At 32.4% G+C, this 19,672-nt stretch overlaps 1 protein-coding gene across 2 annotated transcripts in view; it reads right to left on the minus strand.

Annotated features, from left to right (window-relative positions):
• Window positions 1-19,672, minus strand: part of TOP2B (DNA topoisomerase II beta) — a 59,341-nt gene that overhangs the window by 4,453 nt on the left and 35,216 nt on the right. For both annotated transcript variants that reach the window (XM_063114035.1, XM_063114034.1), the window contains exons 20-33: window positions 19,487-19,635; window positions 18,714-18,945; window positions 17,006-17,140; window positions 16,168-16,368; window positions 14,980-15,175; window positions 14,742-14,833; window positions 11,577-11,732; window positions 11,347-11,430; window positions 9,094-9,288; window positions 6,644-6,788; window positions 6,266-6,427; window positions 4,550-4,751; window positions 3,278-3,357; window positions 1,934-2,044 (exon numbers count right to left, since the gene is read on the minus strand). In XM_063114035.1, the coding sequence (XP_062970105.1) occupies window positions 1,934-2,044; window positions 3,278-3,357; window positions 4,550-4,751; window positions 6,266-6,427; window positions 6,644-6,788; window positions 9,094-9,288; window positions 11,347-11,430; window positions 11,577-11,732; window positions 14,742-14,833; window positions 14,980-15,175; window positions 16,168-16,368; window positions 17,006-17,140; window positions 18,714-18,945; window positions 19,487-19,635 (2,140 nt within the window). The remainder of the gene's footprint in view (window positions 1-1,933; window positions 2,045-3,277; window positions 3,358-4,549; window positions 4,752-6,265; window positions 6,428-6,643; window positions 6,789-9,093; window positions 9,289-11,346; window positions 11,431-11,576; window positions 11,733-14,741; window positions 14,834-14,979; window positions 15,176-16,167; window positions 16,369-17,005; window positions 17,141-18,713; window positions 18,946-19,486; window positions 19,636-19,672) is intronic.

Consider the following 19,672-nt stretch of genomic DNA (forward strand, 5'->3'; position numbering starts at 1 on the left):
TAGAGAGAAGGCCCCTCATTATCCAACAGCAGGAGGAGCCCTAGCTCATTAGGGCAGTGGCAGCCAGAGACTTTGTGGCTTTTCACCCATCTGAGTCCTCATGACTAAATATACCACAAGAGCCATATATATTACAGCTTCTAGAAAGAGTACAGGCTTGACATACCCAGGTATTCTAGGGACTATTTTTCCCCTTTGACAGGGTTTCCAGGCTTGCAGTGTTTGGTGGCGCTTTCAGCTTTACCAGGCAAAAGAGGTCAGATATGTAAGTGCTATGGGCTGCCTTTATGCTGTAATCTACTGAAATTACAGAATTTAACTTGTATAACAATGTATTTCATTTGGGGTTAACACAGACCAACCCACAGAGGGACATAATGCACCCTCTCTCTGAAATGATATTTTATGAGAATTGGGGGAAGCGTAGAGGAAGACTGAGGGCTTGCTCGGATACCTGAAATCACACCACATAGGCAGTAGCCTAATCGACTAACATAAAGCCAGTTCAGCCACTGGAAAAACAACCAAAAAGGATAGCTGGCATGACAGTGTAGCCTTTTAGTTAAATTCTAACTCATAAGGTAAAATATGGGTGAATAGCTAGATGAAGGAAACAGGATGATATGTTTCAAGAAGTAATATAGCACCCAAGTTTTCAGGGTGTTTATAAGATGCTCATATGAAGATGATAAGAAAAAAAAAATGCTTAAAGGGAAATTATAGAGTCTGTCTCAGTTTGGGTTCCTGAGATGCAGACCCTGCCTAATCACAAGACAAAGTTTCAAGTACAAGTATTCATTTGGGAGATGGAAGGAAGGCAGTACAAAAATGAGACAATGAAGAAAGAGTAGCCAGTAATGGATAAACTATCAAGCAAGTCATCTTTCTGGGAGCCTAATCCCATGGGGAATTTTTGCGAAGTAGTGTAAAACACAAATCCCACAGTTAGCTCACCTGAGAGGCAAGGGCACTGAGACGTTTATAGACCAGCTTTCCTCAGTCATTGGTTAAGGGCAGCTGGGAGAATAGGAGTGTTAATATTCTAGCATAATAGCAAAAAAGAAAGTCCTCAGGCAAAGAAATGTAGATGTTGTCCAACGTACACTGAAGTGGTAAGGGCAATGGGATATGGGTGGCTCAATCAGTGTGCTGGCTAGAGAGACTCCTGTAGCCAACCAATTTCTCACCATGGTTCTAGTGCATTCACAATAAGTAGAGACTTTTAAAATTGTTGTCCTGCTACATTCAAATACATGTGTGCCTATAATAGTGTTGTCTGTTGTAAATTTTTAAGATCCTTGAGGGAACAGCTCATATCGTTTATTTACATGTCTGTCCATCTCAATTAGATGTGTTGTTTTAAAATAAGGTATTGTCTTTCAAACACAAAGCACTAATACTGACCTCCTTCAAAAAGACCAAGGTACATACCTTAGAGCTAGTAACAGATTCATGAACAACTCAAAGTGTTTTGTGAACAATCTGAGGCTATGAAAAAGAAAGCAGCTAAATGACTCATGAAGAAAAATAGGACCCCAATGGAACTGACCAATCCCTCCATATGAGCTGACACAAGATCAACACAGATAATAGAATCAGACCATTCCATTAGCAAGAAAAACAAAATTTTAATCCACTTTACAACTTAACCACCACAAGGGAACTTTACTAGAAAGCTATCTTTTAGATATCAATGTATGGGATTATTTTATAATTATAACAGCTTTAAAATGAAGTTTTATAGACATTTTAATAACTCCTTCACATCGCTAGAAAGCAAGAGGGATTCTCATTTATACACATTTATAGTATGTAACTGTTTAATAGTGAAGTCCTAATGCAAACAGTTTCAAATAATATTAAATTTCTTTTTACATCAACTATCTCCACATGATTTATGCAATGCTTAATACAATTAAGCATAGGTACATACCTTTTTTAGCAGCTACTGTTTTACTTGGAATTTTATCTGTTTGTTTCAGACCAAATGATGGTGAAAAAACAGAAGCAGAATCTTCTTCATTACTGTCAAATTTAGCTGAATCTAAAAGTTGCAAAGATTCATTTTCGTAAAGAGATTCTATAAAGGCCTCTTAATAAACTTTGATTCTTTTAACTGATGACTTCTCTTTAGCTAGATAATTAATCTTACAAGTTTATATTTTATGATCATATAATCCACAATATACAAACAGCTGAAAATAAAAAATATATCAATGTTGTACCTCAAAAATGTTAACTCTGTTGTAAAACAATATAGAAATGCAGAGTAGTGAAAATTAATAGTCCCAAATGCTAACCATTTAAAATATAACTAGCTAATTACAAAAATACACATTAATGATTTATTTTTAAATGAGATTATTTTAGTATCTAAAGAAATAATACTATTAACCATTTCAGGAATATCAGTAATAATGTTCAAATCTAAAAGAACAGTAAGTATTCATATTTTTAAATCAATAAGTCATTGAAGATTAATTTAAAAGGCATGCAGGCATACCTTCAGTTTACTTACGCATTCAAATTAGTTTAGTTAATTAATCAATTCTTCCCTCCCTCAAACCACAACAGGAACTACTAAAATGGCTACCTGGATGTAAGTAAATTTTATAAGTGTTTTGACATGCTGTCAAAAATGAATATCTATACATATAGAACACGTATCAAACCTAGGTATATCTGTATATATGTGTATTATAAGATGCAAGACAGTGAATCAATTAAGTAAACTTTAAAATTGCACACACACAAAATATAAGAAACAAAATGCATATACCCTAATTTTGTTCCTCTGAAGGTTTTAGTTTCTCAGGTACTAGGGTTTAGTAAAACAAATGTGCACCTATATTGGTTCTCTTATAGCTTTAGAAAACTGTCATACATACACTCACATTGCCATGAAAATCAAATTTCAATCTTCCAAAATTTCTTTTAACTTCTTTTCTCTCATTAAAATACTACACACACACACACACACACACACACACACACACACACACACACACACACAGTCTCTTTCTCTCTCTCTCGTTAAGCCTGGCCACCGAAATGCTTCCATAATAGTTATTTTGACCAATCGGTGGGGAATCACCTCAGAAAAAGTAAGTAGACCTTATTACCTTGAGCAAAATGTAAAAAGGTAAGTTTTCTACTGATGAAAAAATCTGAAATTAAATAAAGATCTAATAATTTAGCTAATAATTTATTTTCTCTCCACCACTAAAACATAGCAATAATACAATAAGTAACCAATGAAAAAATTAAATGAGCATACCATCTTCTGACTTCTGAGAGTATGAAGGAAATGAGAAGAGATTCCCAAAATCCGGACTTTTTTTGTCATGCAAAGATTTTCTATTAGAAAGAAAATAAACACCACAAAGAGGATGTAATTTAAATATCTGGTTTCAACACTGATAAATTATATATAATATGTACTATATTATATACAATATATATAATATGCAGGATTATAATCAGAACAAAACTTTAGTTCTCTTAGTTCATTCTTTTTCTGTTAAAGATAGAGTAAACACTTTTTCTCTCTTATATGCACAAGTATGTACACATACATATAAACCATGGGTACACACGTGCATACAGAAACTAAATAAATCAATGATTTAACATAAAAAATGAACAGGAACTGAGCAATGATTCAAAGTTATTCAAAACACCATTAAACTAAATTCTATAGTTGATAGTAATAATCATTCCAGAACTTAATATCTGCAAATTATTGGCAAAAACCTAAGGAGAAAGAATCCCCATTATAACAGGCAATAATCCTATTTCTGATCTTGGACTATAGGTAGGCAGTTATTTCAGGATCTGGACAAGGCCAATAGTAATAGGTGGGAAAATATTTCTTTAAAAAATCTGAAATATGACTAATGGGTACAAAATTATGCTATCTACCCTAAGTGAATCATTGTACGGTACATGCATGTATTCAAACAACACACTGTACCCATAAGTACATGTAAATGTTAAATTTTTTTTTTTTTTTAATTGAAATAGTTCACAAACCTCATATCTGTGCATGTTAGTATTCACATTTACCCAAAGCAAGAGAAATCAGTCAAGGCCAAATCTAGGGAAGAAACATAAACCCCCCCAATTCTAAAGATTCAGTAACTTTTCTCAAAACCACGGGTTGTCCAACTATATCCCATGGGCCTGATGCCTATTTTTGTAAATAATGTTTTATTAGAACATGGCTACAGTCATGTTCATATTGTGTTTATGGCTGCTTTCTTGCTACAATGGCACATTGAGTAGTTGTGACAGAAACCGTATGGCCAGCGAAATACAAAATATTTACTATTGAGCTCTTTGTGGAAAAAGTTTGCCAATCCAATTTCTCCTCTAAACTGCAGCAATAACTATGGGAACAGGTGCAATATTAACAAGATTTACTCCTTTATGAAGACCTTACCTAGAATGATAACAATTTCTTAGAAAGATCTCACTGTAAGATCTTTGGCAGATGCCTACAACAACTATCTGTACCATATTACTGAATAGCAGCTGCTTCATTACTTACTCTGGAGCAGCTTTTGATTTGCCTGGTGAAAATGTATATTCATCTTTATCTAAGCCATCTGAAGGAACAAATTCATCTTCCCCATCATTTATTATGGGAGATGCTTTAACTTTCAATTCTTCTAAATCATTATTGTCATCATCATCATCAGCATCATCATCCTCCTCTTCTGAGAAATCAAATGTGTACTTAGGTCTTTCAGCTAGCAGAAAAATAAAAGTAAATGTTAAATTCAAATCCTAGCTTTATCCACATGAAATATTATTGATAACACATTTGAAAAATATTCCAGCTATCTCTAAAAACACACAAGAAAAAAAAAAAGAGAGAAGCATTAAGAGAATAAAAACCAACACTGGCCTCAGTTATTTGATAGTGTTAACATCTTTCTTACACTTTCCTATAGGATATTATTTCCTATAGGATAATGCTGCATAAGTTAGGAGAGCATAAACTGATGGAACTGGTTGATTAGGATGTTGCTTGTTTTACTTAAATATTTCTCAGAAACACTGAGGAAATAATCAGTATGGCTTTGTCTCACATGGCCACTGTATGACTAGTAATATAAGATTTCCTATTTCTACAATTACAAACGACAAATTTTACAGTTTTTTAAAAAGTGCTAAACTATCTCTTAACCTCTTAGATAAAAACTGCTATCTTCTCTTCAGGGTTAATTTTACTGTGAAATAACAAAGACAATTTTTCAGATGAATTAGAAAAGATAGGAGAAATAAGACCTCAATATAATAGCAAAACAATAATTTAACACAATGTATAAAAAGGTACTAATTATGGGAAAAGGCATATTGGTATATTGCAAAGAAGTTTTATTATAATTTCTAGCATGTATTATGGAATAAAATTTAAAAATCATTTGAATGATATGTAATTTCATTTTGATGTATGGAAAAGCCTAAACACAATTTTGAAACAATTTAATAAATGAATTTTCATGTAACTTAAGTTACTCATGTTAAAGATTCACCTATATTATGATACCTATGTACATTAGGAAAAGAAACCCAATCACTTGGTAATTACAGAACCAAAGAATTTAAGGGCTGACATACAATTAAATATGTATTCTCTAACAATCATACAGTAAAAAACCATAATATTGTAGCATTCATTTAAAAAATTAAGACAACAAAATTTGAGGAGAATCTGTAAAATAGGAAACATTAGATTTTAATTATTTGAACACTTTAAGTTAATGAATATTCAGAAAGGATCAAATCACATGCTTAACAGCAATATATAAAAGCAAAATGAGATTCTGCAGCCTAACCCTACCACTGCAATTATTAAGAAAGCTATGTGCATGGAATCAGATTCTTAAAGTAGGAGAGAACTTTTCATGATACAAGGGATAGAAAACAGAGAAAAACAAAACCACAAAGCACTTCTAGTACATCCATCACTACTGGTACACTACCAAGGTACTTTTTTAGCAATCATCTTCAAATTATGGAGGGAATATAACCCAAACTTTATAATAAAAATCAATAAGAAAACATGATTCACTTTAGAGAAATTTGTTTTATGTCCAACTTGGCGAGAAAAGACCATTCCATAAAGCATTTTTTTATCTTTGTAATAGCAACTGCTAAATGGTTTTGTCCTTTAGCAACATTGATAATACCAACAATATCAACTTATAGGTTAAACTATAATATACAGTAAAAATCAATATAAAATTTGTCAAAATACCAGCCGCTCTTCTAAGCAAAGAATCTCTTGGAATAACCACAGGTTCTGTTTCTTCCAAGTCACTTTCTGACTTGGATTCATCATCTGACCAAGGATTCCGTTTCTTCACTTTCTTTGCACCGGGTTTACCAGATGATGTAGGTGTTTTTCTTACCCTTGTACCTATAAGCAAAGGAACAGCAATAAGATATATATCAATACTTACACAATGTCAGTAAAAATAAAACTGTTATAAAAAAAAGTTCATTATAAAATAACAAACGTTCATGAAAATTGAAGGCATTACTTCAACTACTAGAAAAAAGCCTAGAAGAATCTAGTAATGCTCTGTACATATAGTTTTTCTCACAAAAAAAGAAAACTGTAATAATTCCTCACCAGGATCCTTTTTCTCCCTTTTGGGTTTGGAACCTTTATTTATAGGAGTTGAAGGGGTCAATGCCTCTTCTCCTGTACCTTCTACCGGTATTCCACTGAATTCTTCATCAAATTCCACTTTTACTGCTGTGGTATCAAGATCACCCTACATATTAAAAAAAGATATTAAAAAGATAACCAAACCATGGATAAATATAAAAATGAACACCATATTATTTTAGAGATACAGTTCCAGTCAATAGATGGCTTCTTCATATAAGTTTTAAAAAGAAGTGATTTTGTGGAGGACCTAACAGATGACTTGTATCAGATCATGTTTCATCTTACTTCATTTATCCATAGCAAATGATATTGCTTAAAACTCTAATTTTCTGGTACACTCAATGAGAAGACAGAAGCACCCATAAAAAACAAGAAGGCAGCTTTTGATTATCAAAGGGACTCTCAGACCAATAGCTAAGTATACTAAAAGGTACCTGCAAAATTACAATCTTCAAATAATTGAAGGAGAGTAAGCAACACATGTCATGCTCTGCTAGGCACTATAAGGCAAATTCCCAACCCTAAGGCTATGGGGGGGAAAAAATGAGAGAGAGAGAGAAAGACACACACAAAGACAATTCATTACAATACGAGAAACAGTACAGAGGGAGGTATATCAATGGTACCAGAGAAGGCTCCTAAAAGGAGCCTTCCTGACTGAGTTCTGAAGGAATCAAGTAAGTGTGCCAGATGAGAAGGATGGAGGGAACAGCATACCAGGCAAAAGGCACAAAGGAATGAAACATCACATTATGTTTAAAGAATTAGGTTTTTAAACATAGGAAATACTCTACTAGGATTCACGGAAAGGTAAGAGGAAAGAGTAGCCAGGTGTAGAGGAGTGCAGATGCTAAATCACTGTAAACCAGGAGTTTGTGTTTAGTCAGTGGGGAGTAACTGAAGGTTTTTAAGTATTTGTGTAATAATCAGTTACTTTTAAGAATTATCTTTCTGGTAGTAAAATACAGGACAGAAAGGAATGAAGTGGAGAAAAGTAGAAATCATGATTAAATAACTAAGAGACAGGGAACTAATTAAGAGGACCACTTTAAGTATCTCAGAGAAAACATCGAATTCTAAGGCAGTGTCAACGGGGACCAAGATAAAGGGATGAATTTTGTAATTACTTAGTAGGCAGTCAATAGGATTTAGTCACTGATTAAATGAGAAAAATCCCAAAGTTTTTGGCTGGTTAGTGAAGGCTGATAGCGTCATTAACTGAGACAAGGCACAGAGCAGGTTCTGAAATTAGGATAAAGGGTCCAGTTTCCGACATGCTACGTTTAAGAGGCTTTGGACAGTCAGGTGGCTGTATGAACTTAGCACTCCTGAAAACATTATAACTTAGGGACATAGATTTAGGAGTCATCAGTGTGAGTGGGAAAAGCTCTGGACACATATGAGGTTACTGGACAGACTATAAAAGGTAGAGAAAAGAGTGCTGAGAACGGAACCTGACAAACACTAAGTGAAAAGGAAAGAAGCCATTTTCCTATGGAGAAAGGCAAGGGTGCATGGGTAGGTGAAGCTGTGTGTGGTGGGGAATCAGTTTATCAGAATAGTACAAGAGACTGTCTACTGTGGTGTTTAAATTGCCCCTATACTTTAAATATTAGCCCTGTACAGAGAACTCTCCAATCTCTAGCTCTAGCTCTTAGGCTCATTTCCCAAACTCTAATTAGACTGAGCCTATATTCCCAACTACCTGTTGGACATATCTACATATATATATTTCCCTGGGTTCTAAAATCAACCTGTCCAGAAATATTAGCCTCTCCAAGACCATCATACGTCCTGTTTCCTCAGCTCTGAACATCCTTCCTGACATTTCTTTTTTCTAGCTAACTCTAGCCTATCCTGCTTGAGGACAGCTAAGTGTCATATTTTTAAAATCCTCAGTAGCACCTATCAGTGCCAATGACATAGATTGTGAGTAATAATTGTTTAAATAAGGACAAAAACAGATAAATGAATAGTAAAAGATGATAGCTTACTCTGAAAGCCAAATAGAACCCTTTCTGCTATGACTTCCTTAACTGATCATGACATAGAATTAAAGTTTATATTTTTTAAGTTAATATATTCATTCTTTTTTTTTTCTTGGTCCCAAGATTTTTATTTATAAGGCTGCTGAGTAGAGTGTTTCTATCTCTCATTTGAAAAACTGAATTACTTAAGTAGCTCTTTACATATATGTGGATCCTTAACCGATATGTTTTCCTTCTATGGATCAACTGCTCTCATAGAAAAAGTGATTTCCTAACACAACTGAAACATTTTAGAAACAAAATGAAGCATGATTTAAGCATATGGTAAAATTTTATAAATATATATACATTATATATAATTATATACATATAACTATAGAGGCAGAGTCTACCAATGAGCTAAAACAAGATGTGTCATACCTTCTTCTTCTTCAGCAACTTTTTGCTGGCATCTGCCTTCATAGCAGTAATTTCAGGAATTATCCTTCTCCCATAAGGTGAGGGCATTGTCTCTTCCAACTGAAGTTTCTTCACCTTAGGTTTACCAACTTTACCTTTTATTGCTTTTCCAGACATTCCAGCCATAATATCTTCTCGTTCCTGCGCTTCTACTTTCTGAAGTATAACAGGGGGAAGGGGGAAGGGGAAGGCAGCCATAAACAACTTCTTAGAAAAGACAATCACTACTGCATAAAAAATTGAAACAAATATTCACTCACTAAGGAATAAAGCTTTCCTTTTAACTGATCTAATCCAAAGAAAAATAATGGAAAAAAATAAGGAATTCTAAATCAGAAGATCTGAGTTGTAATCCCAATTCATCTAACTAGCTTCTTATTTGTAATACAAAAGGATATTGGTGATTAAATGACTGAATTGGTCCCTTCCAATTTTAGAATCCTATGAGGTATTATGGAATCAAGACCTGTGATGAACTGGTATCATCAGTATCCTAGTACATCACACACAAAGACAGTTCTGTTAACAAGTATGATGCTATTCTTTTCTATTGCATTACCCATAACAGAAAATATTTTAAAAATGGTTTATAAACATAAATTAAAGTCAGAAAATATTAAAAATGCCAATATAGTTACATTTAGGCGGTTCTATGTAACAATAAATGAGGATATAATCATAATTAATCCTGTGGTCCCCATCTTATGGATAAGAAAACTGAGACTCTGAGAGGCTGAGTAATTGCTCTTAACAATAACGATATATTTCAAATCCCCTTACCGGCCAGCTGCCAAAATGAATGAATGAATGAATAAATAAATAAATAAATAAATAAATATAAACATAAATATTGTGTGTGTGTGTGTGTGTGTGTGTGTATAATTCCTCTCTAAGCACGTTATTTAATCTAAGTTTCAGTATCTTTACCTATATAACAGGTTAATATTAACCTCTTTCATTTGTGGTAGTGGTGAAAGTCACTTTGAGGATACATAGAATACAGTGCCAGTGTATAATATTTAATGAATGATATCATTAGACTTTAAATGACTCAGAGAGACAAGAAATTTAAGTCTAAAATTTTTTAGATGTTAAAAAAAAATAGTACATGCAGAATTTAAATAAGTTGTCTAGACCTATTTTGCTAATTGTCAAATAATAAAATAAATAAGGTGATGAATTAAAAGCGAAAAGAGTATTTTACACTAAGATTATTTTGAATGATGATTTTTCATTAGTGAGAAAATTTATAGGCATAATCATAAAAACTTTCCTGTATTTCACTGTAGTAGTCAGTAATCAAATTTAAAGCAATATCAGAATCATTAACATTAATCAGAAACAATAATTTTCCTTTTAATATATACTTGTGTCATTTTTAATGGATATTAATTTTCTAATGCATAAGAAAAGCCAGCAGAAAAAAATGTGCCTCAAACTTTTAAAAAATCTAATTAATGAACAATATATGAAAAGCATAAACCAAAGCATACTTATATTGTGGCACCTGAAAGATCATTGACGAAACCTAGAAAAATACCATTAAAAAATTCCAGAAAATCTATTAGGCAACTAATATACCACACTTGTTCTTAAGAGTTCTAATTCTGACTTTAGCCATGAAAATAAAACTACAGCACGTGGACAATAAATCAATGAAACAACTGAAAAGTAAAAAATAAAAATAATATCATATGAGTAATAATAAACAGTAGTTTACCTTTTGGTACTCAAAATCAGATGTTCATACTGCTACCATTAATTTAATTCTAATATTTTAAGTTGGCAATTTTAGGAAATTAGAATTCTACTTGAAGAAAACTAGGTTATAACAAAAATGTTGAAATTTCTCTAAGTCTAAAATCAAAGTAGCTATATTAATTATGTATACATATTGGTCTTATCTCTTTTGCAGGAAAACATTAAGCTGAATCCATTAGCTAATTTAGATGTCAGTTAAAAAATTTTAACTAATGGAAGGTACCCAAAATTTCATTTATTCTAAATTTCAACTCTATAGCACTTATATTCATCCACATCAGAAATAACTTTTTATAACTCTGTATAACTAGAAGCTCAATTCTCACTCATCTTATAAACATATTAACCCTTAAAAGTTAAAGAAAACTCTGAGAGAATTTAATCTAAAAGAATTTCATGCTTGTTTCATAAACATTACTTTTCCAAATACATTTTAATAGAGAATCAACCTACATCCAGTTCTTCAACAAATGCTGCTAAATCTTCTTTCCAAAGATCTGAAGGAGATTTTCTTTTCAGATCGTTGACCTCTCGCCCCTATAATAAAAAAGTAGTATAGTTTAAACATTCAATAATTTTTAAATGTATAAAGGGTAAATCAAAATACTTATTTTTGGAAAATGAAAAAAATGATGGATAACACTGAAATAGTTTCAAATTATGTAACCCACAAAAGTTCATACTTTTGAATCTCTCTGTTTAATCAGTTCTTCAACTTTTTCTTTAGTAAGAGACCACAGAGACATATTTAAAATATAATTAAAATCGGGGCCTGAAGGAGTTCCTGAATCAGAGGAACTATCATCATGCTGGTTTGGGGTTTCTTCCTCTTCTGCAGCCTGCAAAAAATAATAAACTTTATATTAAAGTCGTATATAGTATCAAATCAATGTTGAATTTTATTGATATTGAGTTAAAAATTCTACAAATGCTACACTGTTAATGCTACACCTTCAGGGTGGTGGGGTTATTTTAGATTATCTGCAAAATTACCTATAAAAACATATTTCCTATAAAAGTTTAAAATTTTCTAACAAAGCACAATAAAATCTTCAGAAGGAATGGTATATTCAGTCCCTATTTATCCAGGAATCTGATGAAAAATTAACTGCTTTCCTCAGGAACTAAGTTACAAAATGAGAAGACACCACATCTTAAAATTCATCGAGTGGAAATAGAGTTTTATTACTGCATCTTGTCAGAGTTTCATACTGAAACCCAAAGTACATATCACTTATGAAAAATGTTTTACAGTTGTAATAAATAGGCTAAGGTACATTCACTAAGAATAAATTCTTAATAAAAATTCTCTAAAGCAAGAATACTCATGTGAGGACTCAGAAAGTTCATTTAAGAATTTAAGAGTTGGTGAGTTAGAACAAATTTGCCAGGCTTTTCTGAAATTTTGTTCATAAGGCCTTTTTTCACAGAAACAGCTGTGATGAAAAATCCTCTTATGCTAATACTGAATTTCAAAATACAATGCTTTAATAAAAAATTATTTTAGGGCCGACCCCATGGCTCACTCAGGAGAGTGTGGTGCGGGGAGCGCAACGGCGCGCCGTGGGTTCGGATCCTATATAGGGATGGCCGGTGCGCTCACTGGCTGAGCGCGGTGCGAGCGAAACCAAACCAAGGGTTGCGATCCCCTTACCGGTCACAAAAAAGACAAAAAAAAAAAAAAATTATTTTAGGTGACATTGCCTGTAAAATTTTAAAAATATTAATAGCCATTAAATAAAATTGCATCTAAATTGTTTAAGGCACTCAGTTGTTTTAAAAACGACTGAGTTAACCATGACGCTCCATCAAGCAAAAAGTTCCCTTTTGGTAACCAAAAAGAAAAAAAACAAAATAGCTTAACAATTTAATCAAAAATTTTAAGTAAAGCAATGTATATATACAAAGTAAAGTTTAAGTATACTTTAGAAATAAAAAGGTAAAGATTAAAATTGCAAAGCATGATGCTTCATAATATAAACAAAACTAAAAATTCAATTAAGCAACATTAGCCAAATAAAGAACACTGTTGTTGAGTTGACAGATGATTAATAAGTACCCAGATAACTTATGACAAATTAATAATTCTATAGCTTAAAAAATTCTTCATGAAACAGTGTCTTGCTATGGAGTTTTTAAGTTGTTAGACTACTATAAACATATTATTAGGGTATCATAAAATCCTGTTTAGACCCACACTTTTGAAGTCTATTTGATCTAGTTTTTGATAACACCCAAAGTACTGTTAATGAGTGCTCTATGAATACGTGTATATATCATTGTTAACAGGAATATGACTATGGACACTTCCAGAAATCAAGAAAAATAAACTCAAGTTCTAATAACAGAATTCCATTATGTTTTAGAAAAAACTTTTGTCTTCTAACTAGCTGCTTTATAATTCTCTCTTCTTCAATTCTATATTATAGGACTCTTTTGTAAGAGCAGCTCTTTTTGTTACCTGAATTCCCCCTAAAGTGTACACATGGCCAAGATGCTGAGAAAATTTTGATGGTGACAATGCAATTACTGAAACCAAGTTAGATTTTACCCATGAATTCTACATCCACCAGAAGGGCATTCTCAAACTGTAGATACCTTTATCTTTTGAAACTAAGCACTAAATTCGTTAGCTAACTAGTTAATTTTTTTTAAAGATATAATTTAAACCAAGAGATACAGAAGGGCAAGTAGTATATAAGCCATAATTTGGGAGTTAACAACATAATAAAACACATTGAGAGGAAAACAAAGTGCTTCAATCATCTTAATTCTAAATGTTCCTCTCATTTTGTCCTACCCCATTTTTTTCAGGTGATGAATAAGCCTATTATCATAATATGTAATTTCTATGCCATATAATTTCTTCTAATTATACTTGCTTTAATATATGGCGTTTATTGACTTTGAAATTGAAAAAAGCTTAAATAATGTAAACAAAAGCAAAATGCAATGTAGTTTAATGAAAAATATGAACATTATGGTTGAGAACTCATAAGTGTAGGGAAGTTTAAAATTTCAGTTCAAGATAATCACCTAGTCACAGTTTTTTAAAGATGTTAACATTATCAGTATCATATATACACAATTAAATATTAAAAAATCATTTGAAATTTTCTTTTTTCTACATTTCTGTTCTCAATCACAATGTTGAACTGCCTTTTTAAATTTTTCTTTTAGTTATACACAACATCAAGAAACTAACTTGGGGGAATTTCAAAGTTTCAGTGAATTCATATTACTACTTTATGATCTGAAATGGACAACTTATTTAATAAAACATCAGAGTTTTAATCTGAAGTTCCAAGATTTAAATGTCTGGCCAAAAATCTAAGCACAGGGCAGAGCACATACTTGGTGCTTGATACATACTATAATAATAAACATTTTTTCTCCAGTGTTCCCAGCTTTAACCAAAACCAGATCAAGTGAGTGGCAACTGTATGCCATATTTTGACCACAGACTGAACAGTGCAAAATTATTTGAGTGCTATCAGTCTGGTTCCCAGATAGTGTACATGCACCTCACAAAAACCACCACCACAAATTACACCCTTTTGATGGCAGGCTCAGAAAAAAAGTCCAAGGTGACTGAGCTACCTTCTCACACCTGGAGTCATTTCTCCAGGCCCTGGTTGAGTCATATGGGCAAAGTGCTTTGTGGTGGGTGGGCACTGCAAATTCCTGTACTGTATTCGTTCTGTGGATAAACAGAAGACTTCAGTCTTCAAACAGAGAACTCAGCACCTTTAGCAGTACTAAAGTTAAAATTTAAGGGTTGGGCTTTTGTTTGTTTTGGAAGTTGCTTTTAAAAGCTTCTCTGAACGTCTTTTTCTGCAAATGATTACCTTTTCTTGTGCTTCTTTCCAGGCTTTCACTGGGTCAGATTCATAACCTCTCTGGACTAACATTTGAATCAAATCTTTCTTTGACCTATTCTCTATGTGAGGGAAAAATAAAGTTAGGATCAAGAAAAGAGATTCAATTTGTATTTGTTTATATTCTACTCATAAAAAATGTCTTCTATTTAATAAAGTTTTTTTCCATTTTAACTAATGTTCCAAATTTTTAAAGGTTGCATCTTACCTATAGTAATTTTCCCTTGTATCTTTTCTAAAATGAAACGGGCTTGATTGTTAAGTTTTGTAGATTCTGCTCCCAACATTCCTACAAGCCACTCCTTACGTAGACCATAATAGCTTAATCGTAAATCAAAGAATTCTTTCAGAATGTCTTGCACAGTTTCATACTTCTTCAGACATCCCATATGATCAAAGAGTACCTAAGAAAAATGCAAAGTTTTTGTAGATTACATAAACCTGTACTGGCATTTTAACTTACACGGCATCTACAGTATTGAAAATAATGATAATACAGTTATATAAAAACATACTACCTCTAAAAGCCATTAAACAGAACCAAAACTATTAAGCACATTTCTATAAATATTCCATTGGTGACTTCAAGAAACTTATAAATTTAATTCTCAAAACCATAAAAATATTTAAAATAGAAATAATTTTGAGAGATAAAAATAGGTCCTTTAAAAAAGGGGGTTCTTATTAAAAGTAGCTATAAAATCACCTAAGAAAAACATCTTTTCCCCAACTAAAAACATACATATTCTATATCTAAGCTTAAAAAGGATAGACTTAAAATTCTCCCTTCCCCATATACTCAATGGATATGCATTTGCCCTTCCTTACCTCTCTCTTTTATAATTACTTGTGCTATAATTCAGTCACTCAAACTCCTTTTCTACCCTTTTTCTCCTTCTTCCATCAGCCTTTCCTAGCAGATTATGGCACTTTTCCCCAGCTACTGTGCTATGGCTGAATTTTTTTCTTTCACTGTTTTTTAAATCTAAAAACTAATTTAAAATACAACTTGGGTAATGATGCATATTAATTTTCTACCTTCCTCCCCAATTATATATAAATAAAAATATACAAGTTTAATGAAACAGATTAGAGTTATGAGGAAGTAGACACCCTATAGTTAAAATGCTAATGGAGATGGGCATAAGGCACATGAAAACCTTGCAACAATCACTCTCATAACTTTTAATCAGTGAGTCTGAAGGTGACAGACTTCGGAGGAAGGGTAGTGAATAATAGTAAAGAAAAGGAATGTATCCCTGGATTCTTCAGCAAATATGCAGGGGGGAAAATGCACTCAGGCATGCTATAGCCACTCCCATCGTGAAGGCAACTACAATAATCCAACTTATGCCATGCAAGAAATTTTAAGTTAATAGTAAATCTAATAAATTACCATGGAATTACAAGTAAGAGTAGTTTGAAGTTTAAAAACTTTATGCAGTCCAGCAGCTTCTGCTTGTGCTAGTTTCTCTTCAGTCATTTTCACCACAAATTTCACAGTTGTATCAGTATGATATTCTTTATAATCAGAAATTAATGCTGGTGTTTTGTCTGTTCCATTTAGCATAGGTTCTAAAACCTGTTCTTTGTATACCTATAAAAGATTTTTAAATAATTAATTCTTTTCATGATATACTCTCATGTTCTCATACTACAAGACATACAATCTTTTAAAAATTCTCAGTTCCTGTTGGGGAAAAAAAGGAAACCTCCATCTCTATCGTCTCCTGCCCAATCACTATAGAAGATAGTATATGGGGATTTTGGTGCTGAGAAAAGACATACAATGTAATGGTTCTGATCTGCATCATACTCCAAAAGGCAAGATAAAGGCTGAAAGTATGAAAAGGATAACATCAACTAGAACTGACAAGAGATGACATGTACGCTTTTAAATATGTAATAGCTGATACTAATTGACATAAATATACTGACCATATTTATAAGGATTCAAAACACTATTTCTTACTCTACTCCTTTCACTTTAAGATAAATACAAAGATAATGGTCTCTTAAAAAATCACTCACCTAACATAAGTCAAAAAGTTTAAAACTTTTAAGTTACTATTTGAATATTCAAAGCACAAATTCAATTGAATGGATAAAAAATGTATACAGGAAATTTTAAACCCTACACAGACTTATGGCAAACAAAGATGGAATCATACTTACCAGAAAAAATTGCTTAATGCAATACCCTTCTCACAGGCAGCTCACGTATTTATACTAACCTGTGTCCAAGTTCTAACTGGAAGCTCTGTAATTTCTACTGTGTTCCTATCCACCACAAATATTTCACCACTGACTGCATACTGGTTTTGACCAAGTTCTTGGATTGTGCCTTTGAAGTTTTTATAGTTTGGAAGCTGCAGAGAAAAATGGAAATAACTTAAAGCCCTGAATTCTCTCTTGAATGCCAGTACCACATTTGAATGCCCGTTAGTCTATCGTCTACTGATCCTGTCAGATTAACATGACTGAAACTGAACCCTTCATCCTCAATTGTCTCTCTCCCAAACAATCACTCAATCTTGAATTCATAGCTTATGTTAATATAATCTGAACATTCCCCAATCTCAAAATCTTAGCATCACCTTTCCTACTAGTTCTAGAACTGTACTGTTTTTCAGCCTATTGCCTCCATACCCCCTTCTCCCCTAGATTAATATCCCTTAAATTCAAACTCCTTGAGCCTTACATTGAAAGCTGTCCAGTCTTCCCAATCTTTCTACTTTTTCCCAACAATTTGCCTTGCAGAACCACCACTCTTCTCCCACATTTTGCTTGAATATTTTAAATATTCTGACTTTCACTCTCTACCACCAGCCCTGACACATACTCAGCCTACCCCAATTCCATTCATCAATGTAAATCTTACTCATCCTTCCCAACTGAATCAAAGGTGATCTCTCCCTCTTCTGAAATTCTTATTTGTTATCACTAAGAAATTAGGCATCTGGCACTGGACATTACTTCTGGCATACTGTGCAACCATTAATTCTTTTGAAACTGTAAACTTCAAGCCCTGATGTCTTGACAACAGATTAACTCACCACTTAACACAGTGTCATACATAAAGTAGGCATACCTGAAGCATGTACTGATCAAATTCACTAGCTTAACACTCTAAAATGTATCAAAAACAGTATAAAAGAAACACCATAATCATAAGAAGTCTGATGCTTATGTTAGAAATATTTTAAAGTATTTAAGGGAAAAAGCAGAATATAAATTATATTCATAATAATCTAATTTTTATTTTAAAATACAAAAATAAAATAAAAATTGGAAAGAAATACATCAAAATATTAAGTTTGTTTCTATATGGTGGGCTTATGAAATTTTTTTCCCTCTTTTCTTCTCTATATTTTCTATAATAAGCATTATCATTTTTGTAATAAAAATACTTTTCTTTAAGCGTTATCATAAGGGAAATTTCCAGATAACTTTAAATCATGTAGAAGAGGGGAGAGATTTTTCTTGGAGGAGGTTTAGAGGAAGAAGTGAATACAGTGAATGATGTAAGAAAAGAGCAAAGACAAAAAATATGTCATTAAAATACATACAATGTGTTCTCAAGCATCCTTACAGTCCTATTAAGACATGGTAGTTTGAAAACAAAAACATAAAGTTACATATAATTTTATCATAAAAACATTATTCTCTATAGAGTGTAGAGATTTGAAAGATTAGATTATGGGGTATTTTTAATTTTCAATAAATAATTTCTCCCCATAAAACTTACCTCCAGGCTCATTCCAAAATTCATAGCTTTTACTGTAAATACATATCAAGTTACACCCTAATAAGGTCTTTCTTATGTAAAATATCTTCTAAAATGAAAATGTATCATCACTTTTCTAAAATGACTGGACTTTGTAGTTTATACATTACCATTTGTCAAATAAACAATATAAGCAATAAGTTCTAAAGAATTACCATAGGATGAGGATCCAAGCCATCTAGCATTCGTCTGACATTGTTCACAATTTCCCTAGCATCATAGTTGGGTAGTTTACAAGCCCATCCAGTACCAATGCCCTCAGCACCATTTATTAAAACCATGGGAATTATGGGAATATACCACTCAGGCTCTACACGTTGGTTATCATCATAAAGGAACTTAAGCAGGTTGTCATCCACAGCAGGAAAAAGTAGTCTTGCTAAAGAGCTAAAAGGAAAAAGAAACTTTTAAAATATGGCTTTGGGAAATAAAACCTTATTCATAATTAAAGACTTTACATTTTTAAAAAAATCTTTTAAAAAGAGAGCATTTTTTTTATCATTTTGACCACATGCGCTTAACAACAGAATTTACATAACTTAATATCAAATGCACATTTCTCTCAGGATAGAATAAAATAGCCCTGTTTTACTTACGTAGCTACTTACCTACTCAAGTTCTTTAATATTGATAAATAACTGTTTAAAGATTACCTACTACTCTGAATAAAGCACACAATCCATCTTCAGTCTAAAGAAATCTGGGTCAGGAAAAAACCCTTAAATACATTAGGACTGATTTTACCAATAATTCATAAAAATTAAGGCAAACAAGCTTCACTTTATTTGAGATCAAATAATTTGGAACATACATCAACAGAATAACCAGACAATCATATCTCCACACAGCTACAATTCTATTAAACATTTATTTAGTTGATTCCAAAAAACTTCAAATATAACTTTATACCATATCAGCAAATGTTTACCTTAACATTGTGAAAATATAACGAGGGCTTGCAGCATCTTTGCCACCATGAAGCCGAGTTCCAAACTGACCAATAGGCTGAAGTAAGTTAATATTGTTACTTCCCACAAAGTTCTGAGCCAAATTTACAATAGTCATCATCAGAGCTTGCTACAGAATAGAAACAGACAAAATATAACATTAATAT

The sequence above is a fragment of the Cynocephalus volans genome, chromosome 11, assembly GCF_027409185.1.
Source record: "Cynocephalus volans isolate mCynVol1 chromosome 11, mCynVol1.pri, whole genome shotgun sequence".
In the NCBI taxonomy this organism is placed as follows: Eukaryota; Metazoa; Chordata; class Mammalia; order Dermoptera; family Cynocephalidae; genus Cynocephalus; species Cynocephalus volans.